The 17,044-nt window shown below is 42.7% G+C and overlaps 1 protein-coding gene across 2 annotated transcripts in view; it reads left to right on the top strand.

The window, feature by feature from the left end:
* XPNPEP3 (X-prolyl aminopeptidase 3) overlaps positions 1 to 17,044 on the top strand; it is a 69,492-nt gene that overhangs the window by 28,175 nt on the left and 24,273 nt on the right. For both annotated transcript variants that reach the window (XM_003264795.3, XM_030815483.1), the window contains one exon: positions 1,823 to 2,025. In XM_003264795.3, coding sequence (XP_003264843.2) covers positions 1,823 to 2,025 — 203 coding nt within the window. The remainder of the gene's footprint in view (positions 1 to 1,822; positions 2,026 to 17,044) is intronic.

The following is a 17,044-nucleotide window of genomic DNA, read 5'->3' as shown; positions in this document are numbered from 1 at the left end:
ACCACCACGCCTGGCTAATTTTTGTATTTTTTTAGTAGAGACAAAGTTTTACCATGTTAGTCAGGCTGGTCTTGAACTCCTGACCTCAGGTGATCCACCCCCCTCAGCCTCCCAGGGTGCTGGGATCACAGGCGTGAGCCACCGCGCCTGGCCGAAATCATATTTATTGAAAGGTTTAAAAACCTTTAAAAAGGTAAGCTATGATTTCATACACTTTGAATAGGTAGTAGAGATTGTTTTACTTTTTAAAAATTACAACAATTGGCCGGGTGCAGTGGCTCACGCCTGTAATCACAGCACTTTGGGAGGCCAAGGCAGGCGGATTGCCTGAGATCAGGAGTTCGAGACCAGTCTGGCCAATATGGTGAAACCCCGTCTCTACTAAAAATATGAAAAAATTAGCCGGACGTGGTGGCACGCGCCTGTAATCCCAGCTACTTGGGAAGTTAAGGCAGGGGAATTGCTTGAACCGGGGAGGTGGAGGTTGCAGTGAGCCGAGATCGCGCCATTGCGCTCCAGCCTGGGCAACAGAGCAAGACTACGTCTCAAAAAAAAAAATATTACACGACAATTAAATTTCCATCTATCATAAGTAGGAAAGTGTTTCCCATGTAATATATATTTAGAACCATTTTAAAAATGAAAATATGTAGGACATAGAATCACATAGGACATAGAATCATAGAATCAGTACATATCCAATCAAAGTTTTCTGGATTTTTTCCCCTCTACTTTCCCCAAAGTACTTTTTAGTCATATAAAATATTCAGACCTTCTCACTTGGATTGTTAGGAATACTGTTTGTAGCCTGCTGTTAGAAAAAGAGAACAAATGTAGATCTGGTATTAAGTGCAAATCATTTTTATAATGAGCCTTTATATCATATATCTTAGGCGAATACAGACCATTTCCTTAGGTCTCTAAAGTTGAAAGCGGAATTGTGCTTGTTTACAAAGAGAATGTATAGCAGATGCAAAGGGAGAACTGAGGAAATATCAACTGTAGTTTTTCCATAGCAATTAATAATTGCTCCAGAATGGGAGGAGAACCCTTTCCTCTAGTACTGAGATCATTATGTGAAAGGATGGGACACTTTACCCATAAAGTCATGATCTGAGTATGTTTTTCTGTCCTTCTGTGTGCAATTACTCAACAAGTGCCTCTAGCTCAGTAAGTGGTGGTGAAGAATGGTTGTTTTAATTGTTTAATTCAATAATGAAGGCCGGGCGTGGTGGTTCACGCCTGTAATCCCAGCACTTTGGGAGACTGAGGCAGGTGGATCACAAGGTCAGGAGTTCGAGACCAGCCTGGCCAATATGGTGAAACCTCATCTCTACTGAAAATACAAAAATTAGCTAGGCATGGTGGCAGGCGCCTGTAGTCCCAGCTACTTGGGAGGCTGAGGCAGAAGAATTGCTTGAACCTGGGAGGTGGAGGTTGCAATGAACCGAGGTCGTGCCACTGCACTCCAGCCTGGGCAACAGAGCAAGACTCCGTCTCCAAAATAGAGAAAGAGAAAATCAAAGCTTGAATAAAGCTTTAGTCCCATGTATCGTCCTTTATAAAGAACACTGAAGTTTAGGGGCAGACAAGCTATATATTCAGTCTTAGAATATCTTGCCATTTTCGGAGAATGACCTTTCTAGTGATTTATAATCAAACCTTTATTGCTTCAGTCCTGAGAGAGTCTTAACTGTCAACACTTTAGATTCCACATTACAGGTTTTATAGTTTTGACTCTTGTTCAAGTCATTATGACAGTTAATATTTCTTGTTGCTGGTAGTTTTATTTTAAATTTATTTTTTGGCTTCTCATTCTAAGCTGAGACGAACATGGTTTGGTATGACTGGATGAGGCCCTCACATGCACAGCTTCACTCTGACTATATGCAGCCCCTGACTGAAGCCAAAGCCAAGAGCAAGAACAAGGTTCGGGGTGTTCAGCAGCTGATACAGCGCCTCCGGCTGATCAAATCTCCTGCAGAAATTGAACGAATGCAGATTGCTGGGAAGCTGACATCACAGGTATGATTCCTATTGAAAAAGTTTTTCCAGCCGGGCGCGGTGGCTCACGCCTGTAATCCAAGCACTTTGGGAGGCTGAGGCGGGTGGATCACGAGGTCAAGAGATCAAGACCATCCTGGCTAACATGGTGAAACCCCCGTCTCTACTAAAAAAATACAAAAAATTAGCTGGGGGTGGTGGCAGGAACCTGTAGTCCCAGCTACTCGGTAGGCTGAGGCAGGAGAATAGTGTGAGCCCGGGAGGCGGAGCTTGCAGTGAGCCGAGATCGGGCCACTGCACTCCAGCCTGGGCAACAGTGAGACTCCGTCTCAAAAAAAAGAAAAAAACAAGAAAAAAAGAAAAAGTTTTTTCCAGATTGGAAAAATCATAAGCTCTTAAGGTTCAGTAAGCACCTTGAGGTCATATACCCAATGCAGCAGTCTCCTCACCTCAGATGGGCATCTAGCCTCTGCTCCAGTGTGTAGTGAACAGACCTAGAGACTTGCTTAATACCTTGCAAGAGAAAGTAAATCTGCCTTCTCTTAAGATGGTTCTTTTACCCATCAATCTTAATTATTTCTCCTTAGAACGACAGAAATTAATACTGTTTCCTTTTCTTATAGTTACACTAATAGTGTCAGTTAAACAGTTTGGTTCTAAGAAAGACTCAGGACCCAAAGTGACAATGCTTACAGATCTGCAGTTTATTATAGGAAAAGGGTAAAAAATAACCATAGTATGAAAGTAAGGATATATATCACAGCCAATGGCTATCTCAAAGCAAGGAGTCTAGAGAAGCCAGGTGCAGGCTTCTATGGTCCTCCCTAGGTAAGGGCCAGGCAGGATGTATCTTTCTCTTACAGATTAGGAATCACCAGTGTTATCAGACTCTCCTCAGGCTGCCATTACAAAATATCACAGTCTGCATGGCTTAAACAAGAGAAATGTATTGTCTCATAATTTTGCAGTCTAGAAGTCCGAGATCAAGGTGCCATCATGGTCCATTTCTGGTGAGGGCTCTCCTGGCTTACAGAAGGCCGCTTTCTTGCTGTGTCCTTACATGACAGTGAAAGAGGCCCTTTTTACAACTCCATAGTCCTATCAAATTAGAGCCCCACCCTTAATTACCTAATTTAACCTTAACTACCTCCTAAAGACATAGAGATTAGACCTTAAACACATTAATTCTGGGGGAAACACAATTCAGTCCATGACACATGCAACAGAATACCTCAGAATCAGAGACTCCAAAATGGAATCTCAGCTAGGGATTTTTGTTTTTTTGGTCACATAATCATATTCCTGCTACATAACAGTAAAGCCCCCCCTCCCCCCCCCACCGAGAGTTTTCACAGAGACCAAGTGTAAACCATAAATCTCACTGGCAAACTGATACAAACTACCCCAAAACTCCTTATTTCATTTATTCTCTCCAAGGTGTTGGCCACTGACTCAATTTAAAAAAATTTTTTTACTGTGGTGAAATGTGCATAACATAAAATATATCATTTTAACCATTTTTAAGTATGCAATTCAATGACATTAAGTACATTCACATTGTTGTGCCCACTTTTTCCTGACTTTTTCGATCATTCCAAATAGAAACTGTACAGATAAATAATAACTTCCCATTCTCTCCTCCTCCAGCCCCCAGTAACCTCTACTTTATGAATCTACCTATTCTAGCTACTTCATATAAATGGAATCATGCAACATTTGGCTTTTTGTGACTGGCTTATTTCACTTAGCATAATGTTTTTAAGGTTCTTCAATTAGAATTTCATTCTCTTTTTTTTAGATAGAGTCTCGCTCTGTTGCCCAGACTAGAGTGCAGTAGCATGATCACAGCTCACTGCAGTCTCAACCTCCTGGGTTCAAGTGATCCTCCCACCTTAGCCTCCCAAGTAGCTGGGACCATAGGTGCATGCCACCATGCCTGCTCATTTTTTAAATTTTTTGTAGAGACAAGGTTTCTCAGTGTTGTCCAGGCTAGTCTCGAACTCCTGAGCTCAAGCAATCCGCCCACCTCGACCTCCCAAAGTGCTGGGATTACAGGTATGAGCTGCCGTGCCCAGCTTCATTCTTTTTTAAAGACTGAACAATATTCCATTGTATGCGTATGCCATATTTTATTTGTCTATTCATCTATTGATAAACATTTGGTTTCTTTCTATCTTTTTTTTGTTTTTACTATTGTGAATAACGTTGCTGTGAACGTAAGTGTACAAATATCTTGTGTTCAAGTCTCTTTTAATTCCGTTTGGTATATACACACAACTGGAGTTGGTAGATCAAATGGTAATTTTATGTTTAATATTTTGAGGACCACCATGCTGTTACCCATAGTGGCTGCACCGTTTCACATTCCCACTAGCAGTGCACCAAGGGTTCCAATTTCTCCACTCTACACCAACATTTGTTCTGTTTTTGTGGTAATAGCCAATCCTAATGTGTGTGAAGTGGTATCTTATTGTGGTTTGGATTTGTATTTCCCTAATGATTAGTGGTGTTGGGCATCTTTTTATGTGCTTTCTGCCTTCCTAATGGTTTGTTTTGTTTTTTCTTTTTGAGACAGTGTCTCAGTATCGCTCAGGTTGGAGTGCATGGTGAGATCATAGCTTACTGCAGCCTTGAATTCCTGGACTTAGGGGGTACTCTTGCCTCAGCCTCCTGAGTAGCTTGGATTACAGGCACATACCACCATGCCTGGCTAATTTTTTAGGTTTTTGTAGAGATGGGGTCTCACTATGTTACTCAGGCTGGTATTGAACTCCTGGCCTCAAGAGATCTTCCATCCTCAGCCTCCCAAAACACTAAGATCACAGGCATGAGCCACCATGTCCAGCATCCTCTTAACACTTTCAATCAGTATGTTTCCTGCCACACCTTGACCAAGGAAGGAACTTTAGCAAAATAGCTCTGGCTAATTCTAAGCCTGGAATTAGCACAACAGTTCACTCTACCCCCATAACCAATATTAACTCTATTTTTTGATAAAACAGTAATCTTGAGTTGACAAGTTACTTCACTTCTCAATATCATATAGATAATCAAAATACATAGACAAGCAGGGTGTAGTGGCTCACCCCTATAATCTCAGCACTGAGGCCAAGGTGGGAGGATCACATGAGGCAGTGAGGAGTTAGAGACCAGCCTGGCAACATGGCAAGACCTCACCTCTACAAAAAAATATATTTTAATTGGCCAGGCATTGTGGCATATGCCTGTAGTCCTAGCTACTCTGGAGGCTGAGGCAGAAGGATCACTTGAGCCCAAAATTTTAAGGTTACAGTGAAGTATTATCGCATCACTGCACTCCAGCCTGGGTGACAGAGTAAACCCTGTCTCTAAAAAAATGCATACACAGAATCCAAACATTTACAATGGTCAGTGAAGGGTTGGTACTGATTTAAACAGACAGCTGAATTATCCAATTATGCTTTCCTGTGTTTTTGTACGAACTGTACGGTCCTTTGGTCTCCTTGATCCACAATTTTCTGCACTTTATGGTATATATCTGCTGAGTTATTAAAAATAATAATTAGGGCCGGGCGCGGTGGCTCACGCCTGTAATCCCAGCACTTTGGGAGGCCGAGGCGGGCGGATCACCTGAGGTCAGGAGTTTGAGACCAGCCTCAACATGGAGAAACCCCGTCTCTACTAAAAATACAAAATTAGCCGGGCGTGGTGGTGCATGCCTGTAATCCCAGCTACTGGGGAGGCTGAGGCAGGAGAATTGCTTGAACCTGGGAGGCGGAGGTTGCGGTGAGCCGAGATCGCGCCATTGCACTCCAGCCTTAGCAACAAGAGCAAAACTCTGTCTCAAATAATAATATAATAATTAATAATAATTAATCAAGTCTAAATATTCATCAAGCCAATTCTCCTCCATAGGGATAACATCACAACAGGACTTTAATTCAGTCTCTTAGTATATTTGATCATCATCAGTATTATACTAAATTTTATAAGCTCCTAAAATATTAATTTTACCTGACCCCTATATTACATCATATAGCAGTACCATTGAAGTGAGAAGTCAGACAAAATTTAGCTGCTAAAGGATTACATTAAAATAAAAGTTAAGGCCAGGTGTGGTGGCTGACACGTGTAATCCCAGCACTTTGGGAGGCTGAGGCAGGAGAATCACTTAAGCTTAGGAGTTCAAGACTAGCCTGGGCAACATGGAGAGACCCCCATCTCTACAAAAAATTTTTAAAAATAGCTAGGTGTGGTGTTCCCAATTGCTTGGGAGGCTGAGGTACGAGGATCACTTGAGCTGGGGCAGTTGAAGCTGCGATGAGATGTGATCGTGCCACTGCACTCCAGCCTGGGCAACAGAGTGAGACCACATCTCAAAAAAGAATAATAAAATTTTAAAAAATAAAATTAACAAATAAGACGGCTGGATGCAGTGGCTCACGCCTATAATCCCAACACTTTGGGAGGCCAAGGCAGGCAGATCACTTGAGCCCAGGAGTTCAAGACCAGCCTGGGCAACATGGTGAAACCCTGTCTCTGCAAAATACAAAAAAATTAGCTGGGCATGGTGGTACGCACCTGTAGTCCCAGCTACTCAGGAGGCTGAAATGGGAGAATCACATGAGCCCAGGGAGGTTGAGGCTGCAGTGAGCTGAGATTGCACCACTGCACTCCAGTCTGGGTGACAGAGTGAGACCCTGTCTCAATAAAGAAATAAAAGAAGACAAAATCATGGTGTAATTATTTTGTCCTTCCCTATGCAATTTACCTCTTCTCATATACTGTATATTATTTCTCATAGGAGTCTAGATCAGAGGTCATATCTCTGCTCTTTCAAGATTCAAAACATCTTGAAAACAGCCAGATTGCCTTCTCAAAAAGTTACATGATTTGGCCGGATGTGGTGACTCATACCTATAATCCCAGCGCTTCGGGAGGCCAAGACGGGTGGATCACTTGAGCCCAGGAGTTTGAAACCAACCCAGGCCTCATAGTAAGACCCCATTTCTACAAAAAAAAAAAAAGTTTTTAATTAGCTGGATGTGGTGGCACATACCTGTAGTCCCAGCTACTTGGGAGGCTGACATGGGAAGATCACTTGAGCCCAGGAAGTCAAGGCTGCAGTAAGCCACGATCATGCCACTGCACTCTGGCATGGGTGACAGAGACCCTGCCTCAAAAAGTTACATGGTTTAGCTGGGCATGGTGGCTCACACCTGTAATCTCAGCACTTTGGGAGGCCGAGGCGGGCGGATCACAAGGTCAGGAGTTCGAAACCAGCCTGGCCTATATGGTGAAACCCTGTCTCTACTAAAAATACAAAAATTAGCTGGGTGTGGTGGTGGGCGCCTGCAGTCCCAGCTATTTGGGAGGCTGAGGCAGGGGAATCGCTTGAACCCGGGACGTGGAGGTTGCAGTGAGCAGAGATCGCACCATTGCACTCCAGCCTGGGTGACAGAGTGAGACTCTGTCTCAAAAAAAAAAAAAAAAAAAGGTTACATGGTTTGACAGATGGCGATTCTCAGTGAGAAGGATCCTGCAACAGAACTCATTTATCTACCACAGAAAACACTAGTCCTGTTTAAAGTTTGTCCAGGATCCACAAACTACACTACAGGAAAAGAATGCTTGGCACTCAGTTGCATTGTTGGAGCTGTTAAAAAGCACCTCAACAGGTTGCATCCTTTAGTTAGAATTTCCATAGACCAGAGGTTCTGTGAGTCTCCCATGCATGCACAACGTGGGTTTCTGCCGTGGGAATCACTGGCAGTCATGCTTGGGATACCTTGGACTCCATTTAAATTAAGATATCTGTAATGCAGCTTGTGTTAACATGCAAGCTTATTCCCGTTGTTGGGTTGGTTTGGGCGTGTTGTCATAGTGCATGCTGTAAATTGTTAAGACTCATTTTGATAGCGCTGTCTATCATTTCAAACAGCCTGCCACTTTTGTTCTTACTCCTGAAATAGGATGCCTTCGAGGCAAACTTATTGGCATTGGCAAATCTATTTATTTTTCTTTTTCTTTTTTTGAGACGGATCTCGCTCTGTCACCAGGCTGGAGAGCAGTGGCACAATCTCAGCTCACTGCAACCTCTGCCTGCCAGGTTCAAGCGATTCTCCTGCCTCAGCCTCCCAAGTAGCTGGGACTACAGGTGTGCGCTACCACGCCCAGCTAACGTTTTTGTATTTTTAGTAGTGACAGGGTTTCACCATGTTGGCCAGGATGGTCTTAATCTCTTGACCTCGTGATCCGCCCGCCTCAGCCTCCCAAAGTGCTGGGATTACAGGCATGAGCCACCGCGCCCGGCTGGCAAATCTGTTTCATCAGTATGTCTTTCCTCATTAAAAACAAATCCCCCTGGCCAGTTGCTCCTAGCCTGGCTCCTAATTCCACTAAGGCTCTCTTATTTTGAGTGTGGGAACATGACATGTTGTCACCATTAAATATTAGTACAACTAATATTTGTACAACTGTTTAATTTGTACAACTGCTTTACTACAACTAGAAAATAAATTTGGGACCCCAAAATACTGAGTTCCCCAGGCTTAGGTCATATGAGTGGTAGTTACACCTAAATAGACTTAATTGAATGTACTTTGCAGAATCATCCACATTGAATTTTGAATTCTCAGGAATATAGGCCCACCAAGTTATACCTTGTTATTTATTTTTGTCACTGAGGCAAGTGTCCCAATTTTCTCTCCACCTCCTTATGCCTATTTACCCACAATAACAATGGAAATAGTTATTTCTATACATATTATAACAGATGGAACACAGCATGAGATAGCATTCTATCATCATATTCTGGTAACCTTTGTAAAACTGTTATCATCTTAATTAATGGTTATATGTGTTAACTGAGATTATTATTCATTGATTTTCAAATTTAACTGGCTAAATATTCTCACAGGTTGCTTTCCCAACACAGATCCTTTTTAATAGATACATCCGGCCGGGCGCTCATGCCTGTAATCCCAGCACTTTGGGAGGCCGAGGCGGGCGGATCACCTGAGGTCGGGAGTTCGAGACCAGCCTGACTAATATGGAGAAACCCAGTCTCTACTAAAATACAAAATTAGCCGGGCATGGTAGCGCATCCCTGTAATCCCAGCTACTCGGGAGGCTGAGGCAGGAGAATCGCTTGAACCCAGGAGGTGGAGGTTGCAGTCAGCCGAGATGGCACCATTGCACTCCAGCCTGGGCAATAAGAGTGAAACTCCATCTCGAAAAAAAAAAAAAAAAAAGATGCATCCTGTGAAACAGGAATCAAGATATAGCCTTATTTGTAGAATTCCACATAGTCATGGATAGATGTCACATTTCTTTTTCTTTTTTGTTTTTTGTGTTTTGAGATGGAGTGTCACTCTTGTTACCCTGCTGGAGTGCAATAGCATGATCTTGGCTCACCACAACCTCCACCTCCCGGGTTCAGGTGATTCTCCTGTCTCTGCCTCCTGGGTAGCTGGGATTACAGGCATATGCCATTACACCTGGCTAATTTTGTATTTTTAGTAGAGACAGGGTTTCTTCATATTGGTTAGGCTGATCTAGAACTCCCAACCTCAGGTGATCCGCCCACCTCGGCCTCCCAAAGTTCTGGGATTACGGGCGCGAGCCACTGCGTCCAGCAGCTGTTCCATTTCTTCATCCATTTTGAGGACATATATCACTCCTGGAAGTGTGCTTGTTAGATTGGCTATTGCCTAGCTCTCTTTTTGGCTCTTCAAAAGAGGAAGAGAATGCTGGACATGGTGGTGATGCCAAAGAGGGGATTTCATAAGTTCTTTACCCCAAGGGGTATCTGAGTTAAAGTAAAGAGAGAATATTATTCTCTTGCTTTAAGCATCTCTTGAGGCTCCAGAAGCATCTGTTGAGCTTCTGTACCACTCATTTATTGACTTCTTTGCCCTTAGCAACAACCTTGCCTTTCTTAATCATTTTTAAAATTTTTTTATTTATATATAAAGTGTGCAACGTATTTTGATATACCTACGCATAATACAGTGGTTACTGCAGTCAAGCAAATGCATTTATATTAATTTGAATGCAAACTTTTCCTGCTGAAGGAGACTTCCTCGGTCAGCTATTGAGCTAGTCTAATCATAGGGAGATAAATTGGATAAATACAGAAAATGGCACTATACTGTTGGCAGTCAGGACAATTTTTATTAATAGTTTAAGCTTCAGTGGAGCCCACTGGTATATGTCATTGTTCAGTGTGTCACTGGCTGGCTTGAGTTCCTCCACCCATTTCATAGACTTGGTTGCCATTTCAAGAGATCAAGTTAGGCCATCAACTGTTGGTTCCAATCACCTTAAAATTCTGGCATAGAGTTTCTTTGGTATTAGCATGCCCTACTTTGATTTTTCCCTCAGAATTTTCATAGAGATTTCCAAAGAGCAGCCCCTCACATGGAGGGCCCTTTTATTGTCCAGTTATTTGTGACCCACTTGTTAGACCAATTACAAGTCCATTAGTGACAGCCCAAGAATCAATATTTACCCAAATAATAGGGCTTTTGTGTCCAGTTCTTCTATCAGGACTATGATTGTAGCCTGTAATTCAGCCCTGTTGACCAACTTGTTCTTAACTTTTTCCATAGGATTTTACTTTCTTTTTTTTTTTTTTGAGATGGAGTCTTGCTCTGTCCCTCAGGCTGGAGTGCAGTGGCGTGATCTCGGCTCACTGCAAGCTCCGCCTCCCGGGTTCACGCCATTCTCCTGCCTCAGCCTCCTGAGTCGCTGGGACTACAGGCGCCCGCCAACACGCCTGGCTAATTTTTTGTGTATTTTTAGTAGAGACGGGGTTTCACCATGTTAGCCAGGATGGTCTCGATCTCCTGACCTCGTGATCCGCCCGCCTCAGCCTCCCAAAGTGCTGGGATTACAGGCTTGAGCCACCACGCCCGGCCAGGATTTTACTTTCTGCTGGACTCTGAACATCTACTTTTCATACAGAATTGCCCTCAGTTCTAGAACAGCCATCTGTGAAGCAGTCCAATTGCCTGGCATCTGTGGACAAATAATTGAAAGGAGAGATCCTAGGAGGAAAAGACTAGGATGAAGAATCTGATGATTCTTTCACATAGATCCCCTGGTAGCAAGCTGCATATAGTTCATTGCCATTTTATGACACAACTTCTTTGGACATTGTCCATCTTATTGAAATGCATTTCTTTTTTTCTTTTTTTTTTTCAATAGAGATTACTACTTTTCTTTTTTTTTTTTTGAGATAGAGTTTTGATCTGTTGCCCAGGCTGGAGTGCAATGGTGCGATCTCAGCTCACTGCAACCTGTGCTTCCCGGGTTCAAGTGATTCTCCTGCCTCAGCCTCCTGAGTAGCTGGGATTACAGACACCCGCCACCATGCCTGGCTTATTTTTGTATTTTTAGTAGAGACAGGGTTTCACTATGTTGCCCAGGCTAATCTTGAACTCCTGACCTCAGGTGATCCATCCGCCTCAGCCTCCCAAAGTACTGGGATTACAGGCATGAGCCACCGTACCCGGCCCAGACTTTTTAAATTAAAAAATTTATAACTTTTTTTAAAAATTGACTTACAAACTTGAATCCTGGACTCTCAGATTAAAAATCTGATGCTCGACCAACTGAGCTACACAGACTTCTAACCAAACTTTTTATCCCTTTCACAGCAGCATCCCCACATCCCAGGAGTTAATTCTGTCATTCTTAAATGCTTCATTAAGAGGCCCAGACAGTATTATACACTGTCTTACTCCATCCAGTAGACATAAAAGAGTTTCTTCTCCACCTCCAGGCCATTTTACCCACACATTTGTGAAAGTTCTTGTGTTCCCTGCCAGGAGTTGGGGTTATGAGATCCTGGCCTACATATCAATGTTCTTCATCTATTACCATGCTGATATTAAAACACAGCATTTTGACATCTGATGTTAGAGACTCATTGGAACCTTTCTGTTTCTAAAATTCCTTTAAACTCAGATAATAAACATATCTGCCTTGGGATTTTTATAGTCTGAGGAGTTTAATGACAGGCAGTTGTGGATCCCAAACCTTCCTGTAAAATTCTATCGGGATTGGCCTTCTTGTCAATTTTTGTATTATTATTTTTGGAGAAACAGGGTTTCACCGTGTTGGCCATGAGCTCCTGAGCTCGAGCACTCTGCCCACATTGGCCTCCCAAAGTGCTGGGATTACAGGCATGAGCCATCACACCTGGCCTCTATGTGTTTTTTATTTAATCGTGGTGAGATGCATATAAAATTTTACTATTTTAGGCCAAGCACGGTGGCACATGCCTGTAATCCCAGCACTCTGGGAGGCTGAGGCAGGCGAATCACTTGAGGCCAGGAGTTTGAGACCAGCCTGGGCAACAAGGCAAAACCCCATCTCTACTAAAAATACAAAAAATTAGCTGGGCATGGGACACATGCCTGTAATCCCAGCGACTTGGGAGGTGGAGGTTGCAGTGAGCCGAGATCATGCTATTGCACTCCAGACTAGGCAACAGAGAGAGACTCTGCAAAAAAAAAAAAATTTAACCATTTTAGCCATTTTTAAGTGTATGTCTCAAAAATGGCTAAGATGGAAATTCAGTAACATTAGGTATATTCACACTGTGTGTGACTATTACTACTATCTTTTTCAGACTTTTTTAATCCCCAATAGAAATTGTACTCAATAAATAATAACTTCCCATTCTTCCCTCCTCCCAGCCCCTGGTAACTTTTACTTTTTCTGTGACTCTGCCTATTCTAGCTACTTCATATAAGTAGAATCACACAGTATTTGTCTTTTTGTGACTGGCTTACTTCACTTAGTAAAATGTTTTCAAGTTCATCCGTGTTGTAGCATTTTTCAGAATGACATTCCTCTATGGCTGAATGGTATTCCATTGTATGTATAAGACAATGTTTCCTTCATCTTTTCTTTTTTTTTTTTTTGAGATGGCGTCTCACTCTGTCACCCAGGCTGGAGTGCAGTGGCGCAGTCTCGGCTCACTGCAAGCTCCGCCTCCCGGGTTCACGCCATTCTCCTGCCTCAGCCTCCCGAGTAGCTGGGACTACAGGCGCCCGCCACCACACCTGGCTAATTTTTTTTGTATTTTTAGTAGAGATGGGGTTTCACCATGTTAGCCAGGATGGTCTCGATCTCCTGACCTCGGGATCCACCCACCTCGGCCTCCCAAAGTGCTGGGATTACAGGCATGAGCCACCATGCCCGGCCCTCCTTCATCTTTTCATCTGTCATTGGACACTTGGGTTGCTTCCATCTTTTGGGCTATGGTGACTAATGCTGCTATGTACCTGGGTTTACAAATAATTATTCAGGTCCTTGCTTTCAGTTCTTTGGGGTGTATACCCAGAAGTAGAATTGTTAGATCTGTGGTGATTCTGTGTTTTGTTTTGTTTTGTTTTTCTTTTTTTGAGACAGAGTCTCCATTTGTTCCCAGGCTGGAGTGCAGCAGCACCATCTTAGCTCACTGCAGCCTCGAACTCCTGGGCTCATGTGATCTTCCCACCTCAGCCTCCTGATTATATGTTTAATTTTTTGAGAAACCACCATACAGTTTTCCACAGCAAATGGACCATTTCACATTTTTACCAGCAATGCACAAGGGTTCCAGTTTTTCTACATTCTTGCCAATCAATACTTGTTATTTTCTGCCTTTTGAGTACTAGCCATCTTAACGGGTGTGAAATGACATCTCATAGTTTTTATTTGCATTTCCTTAACAATTAGTGATGTTGAGCATATTTTCACATATTTTCATGTGTTTATTGGTTATTTATGTATCTTATTTGGAGAAATACCTGTTCAGTTCCTTTGCCCATTTTTTCAAATTGGGTTGGATTTTTTTGTTGTTGAGTTGTGGGAATTCCTTATATGTTTTTGATATTAACTCTTAATCCGATATATGGTTTGCAAATACTCTCCCATTATGAGGGTTGGCTTTTTACTATTGATAGCGTCCTTTAGTGCTCAAAATGTTTTGATTTTTATAAAGTCCAGTTTGTTTTTTTGTTGTTATTAACTGTGCTTTTGGTGTCATATCCAAGAAAATATTACCAAATCCAGTGTCATAAAGATATTCCCCTATGTTTTCTTCTAAGAGTTTTATAGTTTTATGTTTAGGTCTTTGACCCATTTTGGGTTAATATTTATATATGGTATAAACTAAGGATCTAACCTTATTCTTTTTCATGCCCCCTTTCTTTCTTGATTTTATTTCTTTTGTAAAGTCCTAAACTTACTATCTTTTTGTTATCCAGGAAGTTGGGATAAAAGATCTTAAACTGCCTTTTTACATCTTCCTGAGATCTAACAGCAAAGTCACATATGAAGTTCATGCTGGTGGATGCCTTCTATCACAGTATCAGTCATAACCTGGGTGAGGGGTATCCCATAATGGAGTTCATTTCTGTCCTCATACAACCAGAACCATACTGTCTGCATCCACAGCATTTCTGTAGCTTCAGGAGGCACTGACTATGTGACGAGGGAGGGGCAGGACAGTTGCCCATATCTAGATACATATGATAGGCCCCTCCCTTCATCCATTTTAATAAACTAGAGGTTTCCCTGTGAACCTTTCTCTCTCACTCAGCAATATTCAAAATGAGAGATACTGTTCTTTTTTTTTTTTTTTTTTTTTTTTTTTTTTGAGACAGAGTCTCGCTCTGTCACCCAGGCTGGAGTGCAGTGGCGCAATCTCGGCTCACTGCAAGCTCCGCCTCCCGGGTTCACGCCATTCTCCTGCCTCAGCCTCTCCGAGTAGCTGGGACTACAGGCGCCCGCCACCACGCCCGGCTAATTTTTTGTATTTTTAGTAGAGACGGGGTTTCACCGTGGTCTCGATCTCCTGACCTCGTGATCCGCCCGCCTCGGCCTCCCAAAGTGCTGGGATTACAGGCGTGAGCCACCGCGCCCGGCCGAGATACTGTTCTTTGATCTAAAATTCTCAGGAACCATTTTTAAAGAGTGCCTCAGGGTATTGCATGTAATAATCTAGAAAATGGCTCATTTTCTTCACTGAATAGCCCCTTACGTCCATGGTTTTTCACATGTCGCTTTCAACTTGCCACTTGAATTATTTTAGCTGTGGTTGGTCTCAGTTGACTATCAAAAAAAATGATAGTAGCCCAGTTTCTTTGGGTTAGAGCTCCATCTGTTGATCAAAAAGAGAAGCTCATCTAAGAGATTCTGAGCTTACTTTCAGCCAGCACTGAAGGCACTAACCAAACTACTGAATATTTAGCAGACCTACCAGCGATTCAGAATTCCCTCCCAATCCATTTTGCTAGCTCATGAAGTTCAGATTCTATCATTTCCACGTTCCATTATTTCAAAGCATGTGCCATATCAAACCAAGGATGAATTTTTTTTTAAATGAGTCAGTTGTGCTGGGACAGATGGATATCCACATACAAAAGAATGAAGTTGTGCCCGGGCACGGTGGCTCACACCTGTAATCCCAGCACTTTGGGAGGCCAAGGCAGGTGGATCACGAGGTCAAGAAATAAGACCATCCTGGCCAACATGGTGAAACCTCATCTCTACTAAAAATACAAAAATTAGCTGGACTTGGTGGTGGGTGCCTGTAATCCTAGCTACTTGGGAGGCTGAGACAGGAGAATTGCTTGAACCTGGGAGGTGGAGGTTGCAATGAGCCGAGATCACGCTACTGCACTCCAGCCTGGTGACAGAGCAAGACTCTATCTCAAAAAAAAAATGAAGTTGTAACCCTACTTCACACCTTATCTACAGATTAACTTAATTAGCTGATACAAACTGCTCTGAAACTCCCTGCAACACTGTTTATCAGCATGCTTCAGGCCTTGGCCCAAATCAGTGTCATACAGGAACTTTGGCAGAACAGCTCAGGCTAATTTCAGACCTGCTGGAATTAAGCCTCACAGCATAATAGCACACCAACATTTCAGGCCTACTTCCCTATATTCTACCTTTAGTCTTCCAAAGTTAAACGTTCTTGTTTTCCTTAACCATTCCTCATATGTTATATTTCCCCTCATTTTGGTAACCCTCTTCTGTGTGCTCTCTCGTTTGTTAATATCCTTTAAGTACAGTGTTCACTACTAGCCCCAGCCAGACCAGCAAAGACTGCTTAATACTTAAGCAAACGTGGTCGACATACATCTGTGTCTTCCTTCAAGTCATTGATTTTTTTTTTTTTTTTAAGATGGAGTCTTACTCTGTCGCCCAGGCTGGAGTGCAGTGGCACGATATAGGCTCACTGCAACCTCCGCCTCCCGGATTCAAGCAATTCTCTGCCTCAGCCTACCGAGTAGCTGGAATTACAGGTGCCCGCCACCATGCCCGGCTAATTTTTGTATTTTTAGTAGAGACAGGGTTTCACCATTTTGGCCAGGCAGGTCTTGAACTCCTCACCTCGTTATCCACCTGCCTCAGCCTCCCAAAGTGCTGGGATTACAGGTGTAAGCCACTGCGCCCAGCCTCAAATCATTGATTTTTAAAATAAGCTAAGAAAAGATCCATAGGACAATGTTAAGGGATCCCTCCCCCCATGTCTCTCTCTGTCACACACACACACAACTTCCCTGAAATGGTTTGTGAAATGCTTTTTCTCTCTACTCTCCCTTCTCCATTAGCTTTACAGTGTTCATTTGTGATGTGTTCTGATTATGATATGCAGGGTGAAATGCAAAGAAAGCCCATTTTACATTTTTTAACAGTCAAAATACAAACATTCAGGTAGCACTTAGTGAAGTAAGAGTGTTAAGTCTTTATTGGTAGTATGGGCTACGTTGTGACAAGACAGTCCTAGAAGTGCCAATCATGAAGTCTAACTCTTGATCTTTACTGGAAGGACATCAAGCATATAGTAAGGGTAGGTAGCATTTGAACTGCGTATCATGTGTACCTGGAATGCTCTGTAAAGAAATTGACTCATAGGAGGCACATTCATTACAAAAAGAAGTAAAGCAAGATTAGGCATTTGATCACCTAGGAAGGAGGAGGAACTTTTCTTTTTTTTTTTTTTTTTTTTTTTTGGGACGGAGTCTCGCTCTGTCGCCCAGGCTGGAGTGCA

Source organism: Nomascus leucogenys, chromosome 7b, assembly GCF_006542625.1.
Source record: "Nomascus leucogenys isolate Asia chromosome 7b, Asia_NLE_v1, whole genome shotgun sequence".
Lineage (NCBI taxonomy): Eukaryota > Metazoa > Chordata > Mammalia > Primates > Hylobatidae > Nomascus > Nomascus leucogenys.
Note: the sequence above shows the minus strand (reverse complement) of the source record. Positions and strands in the feature narration are given on the sequence as shown.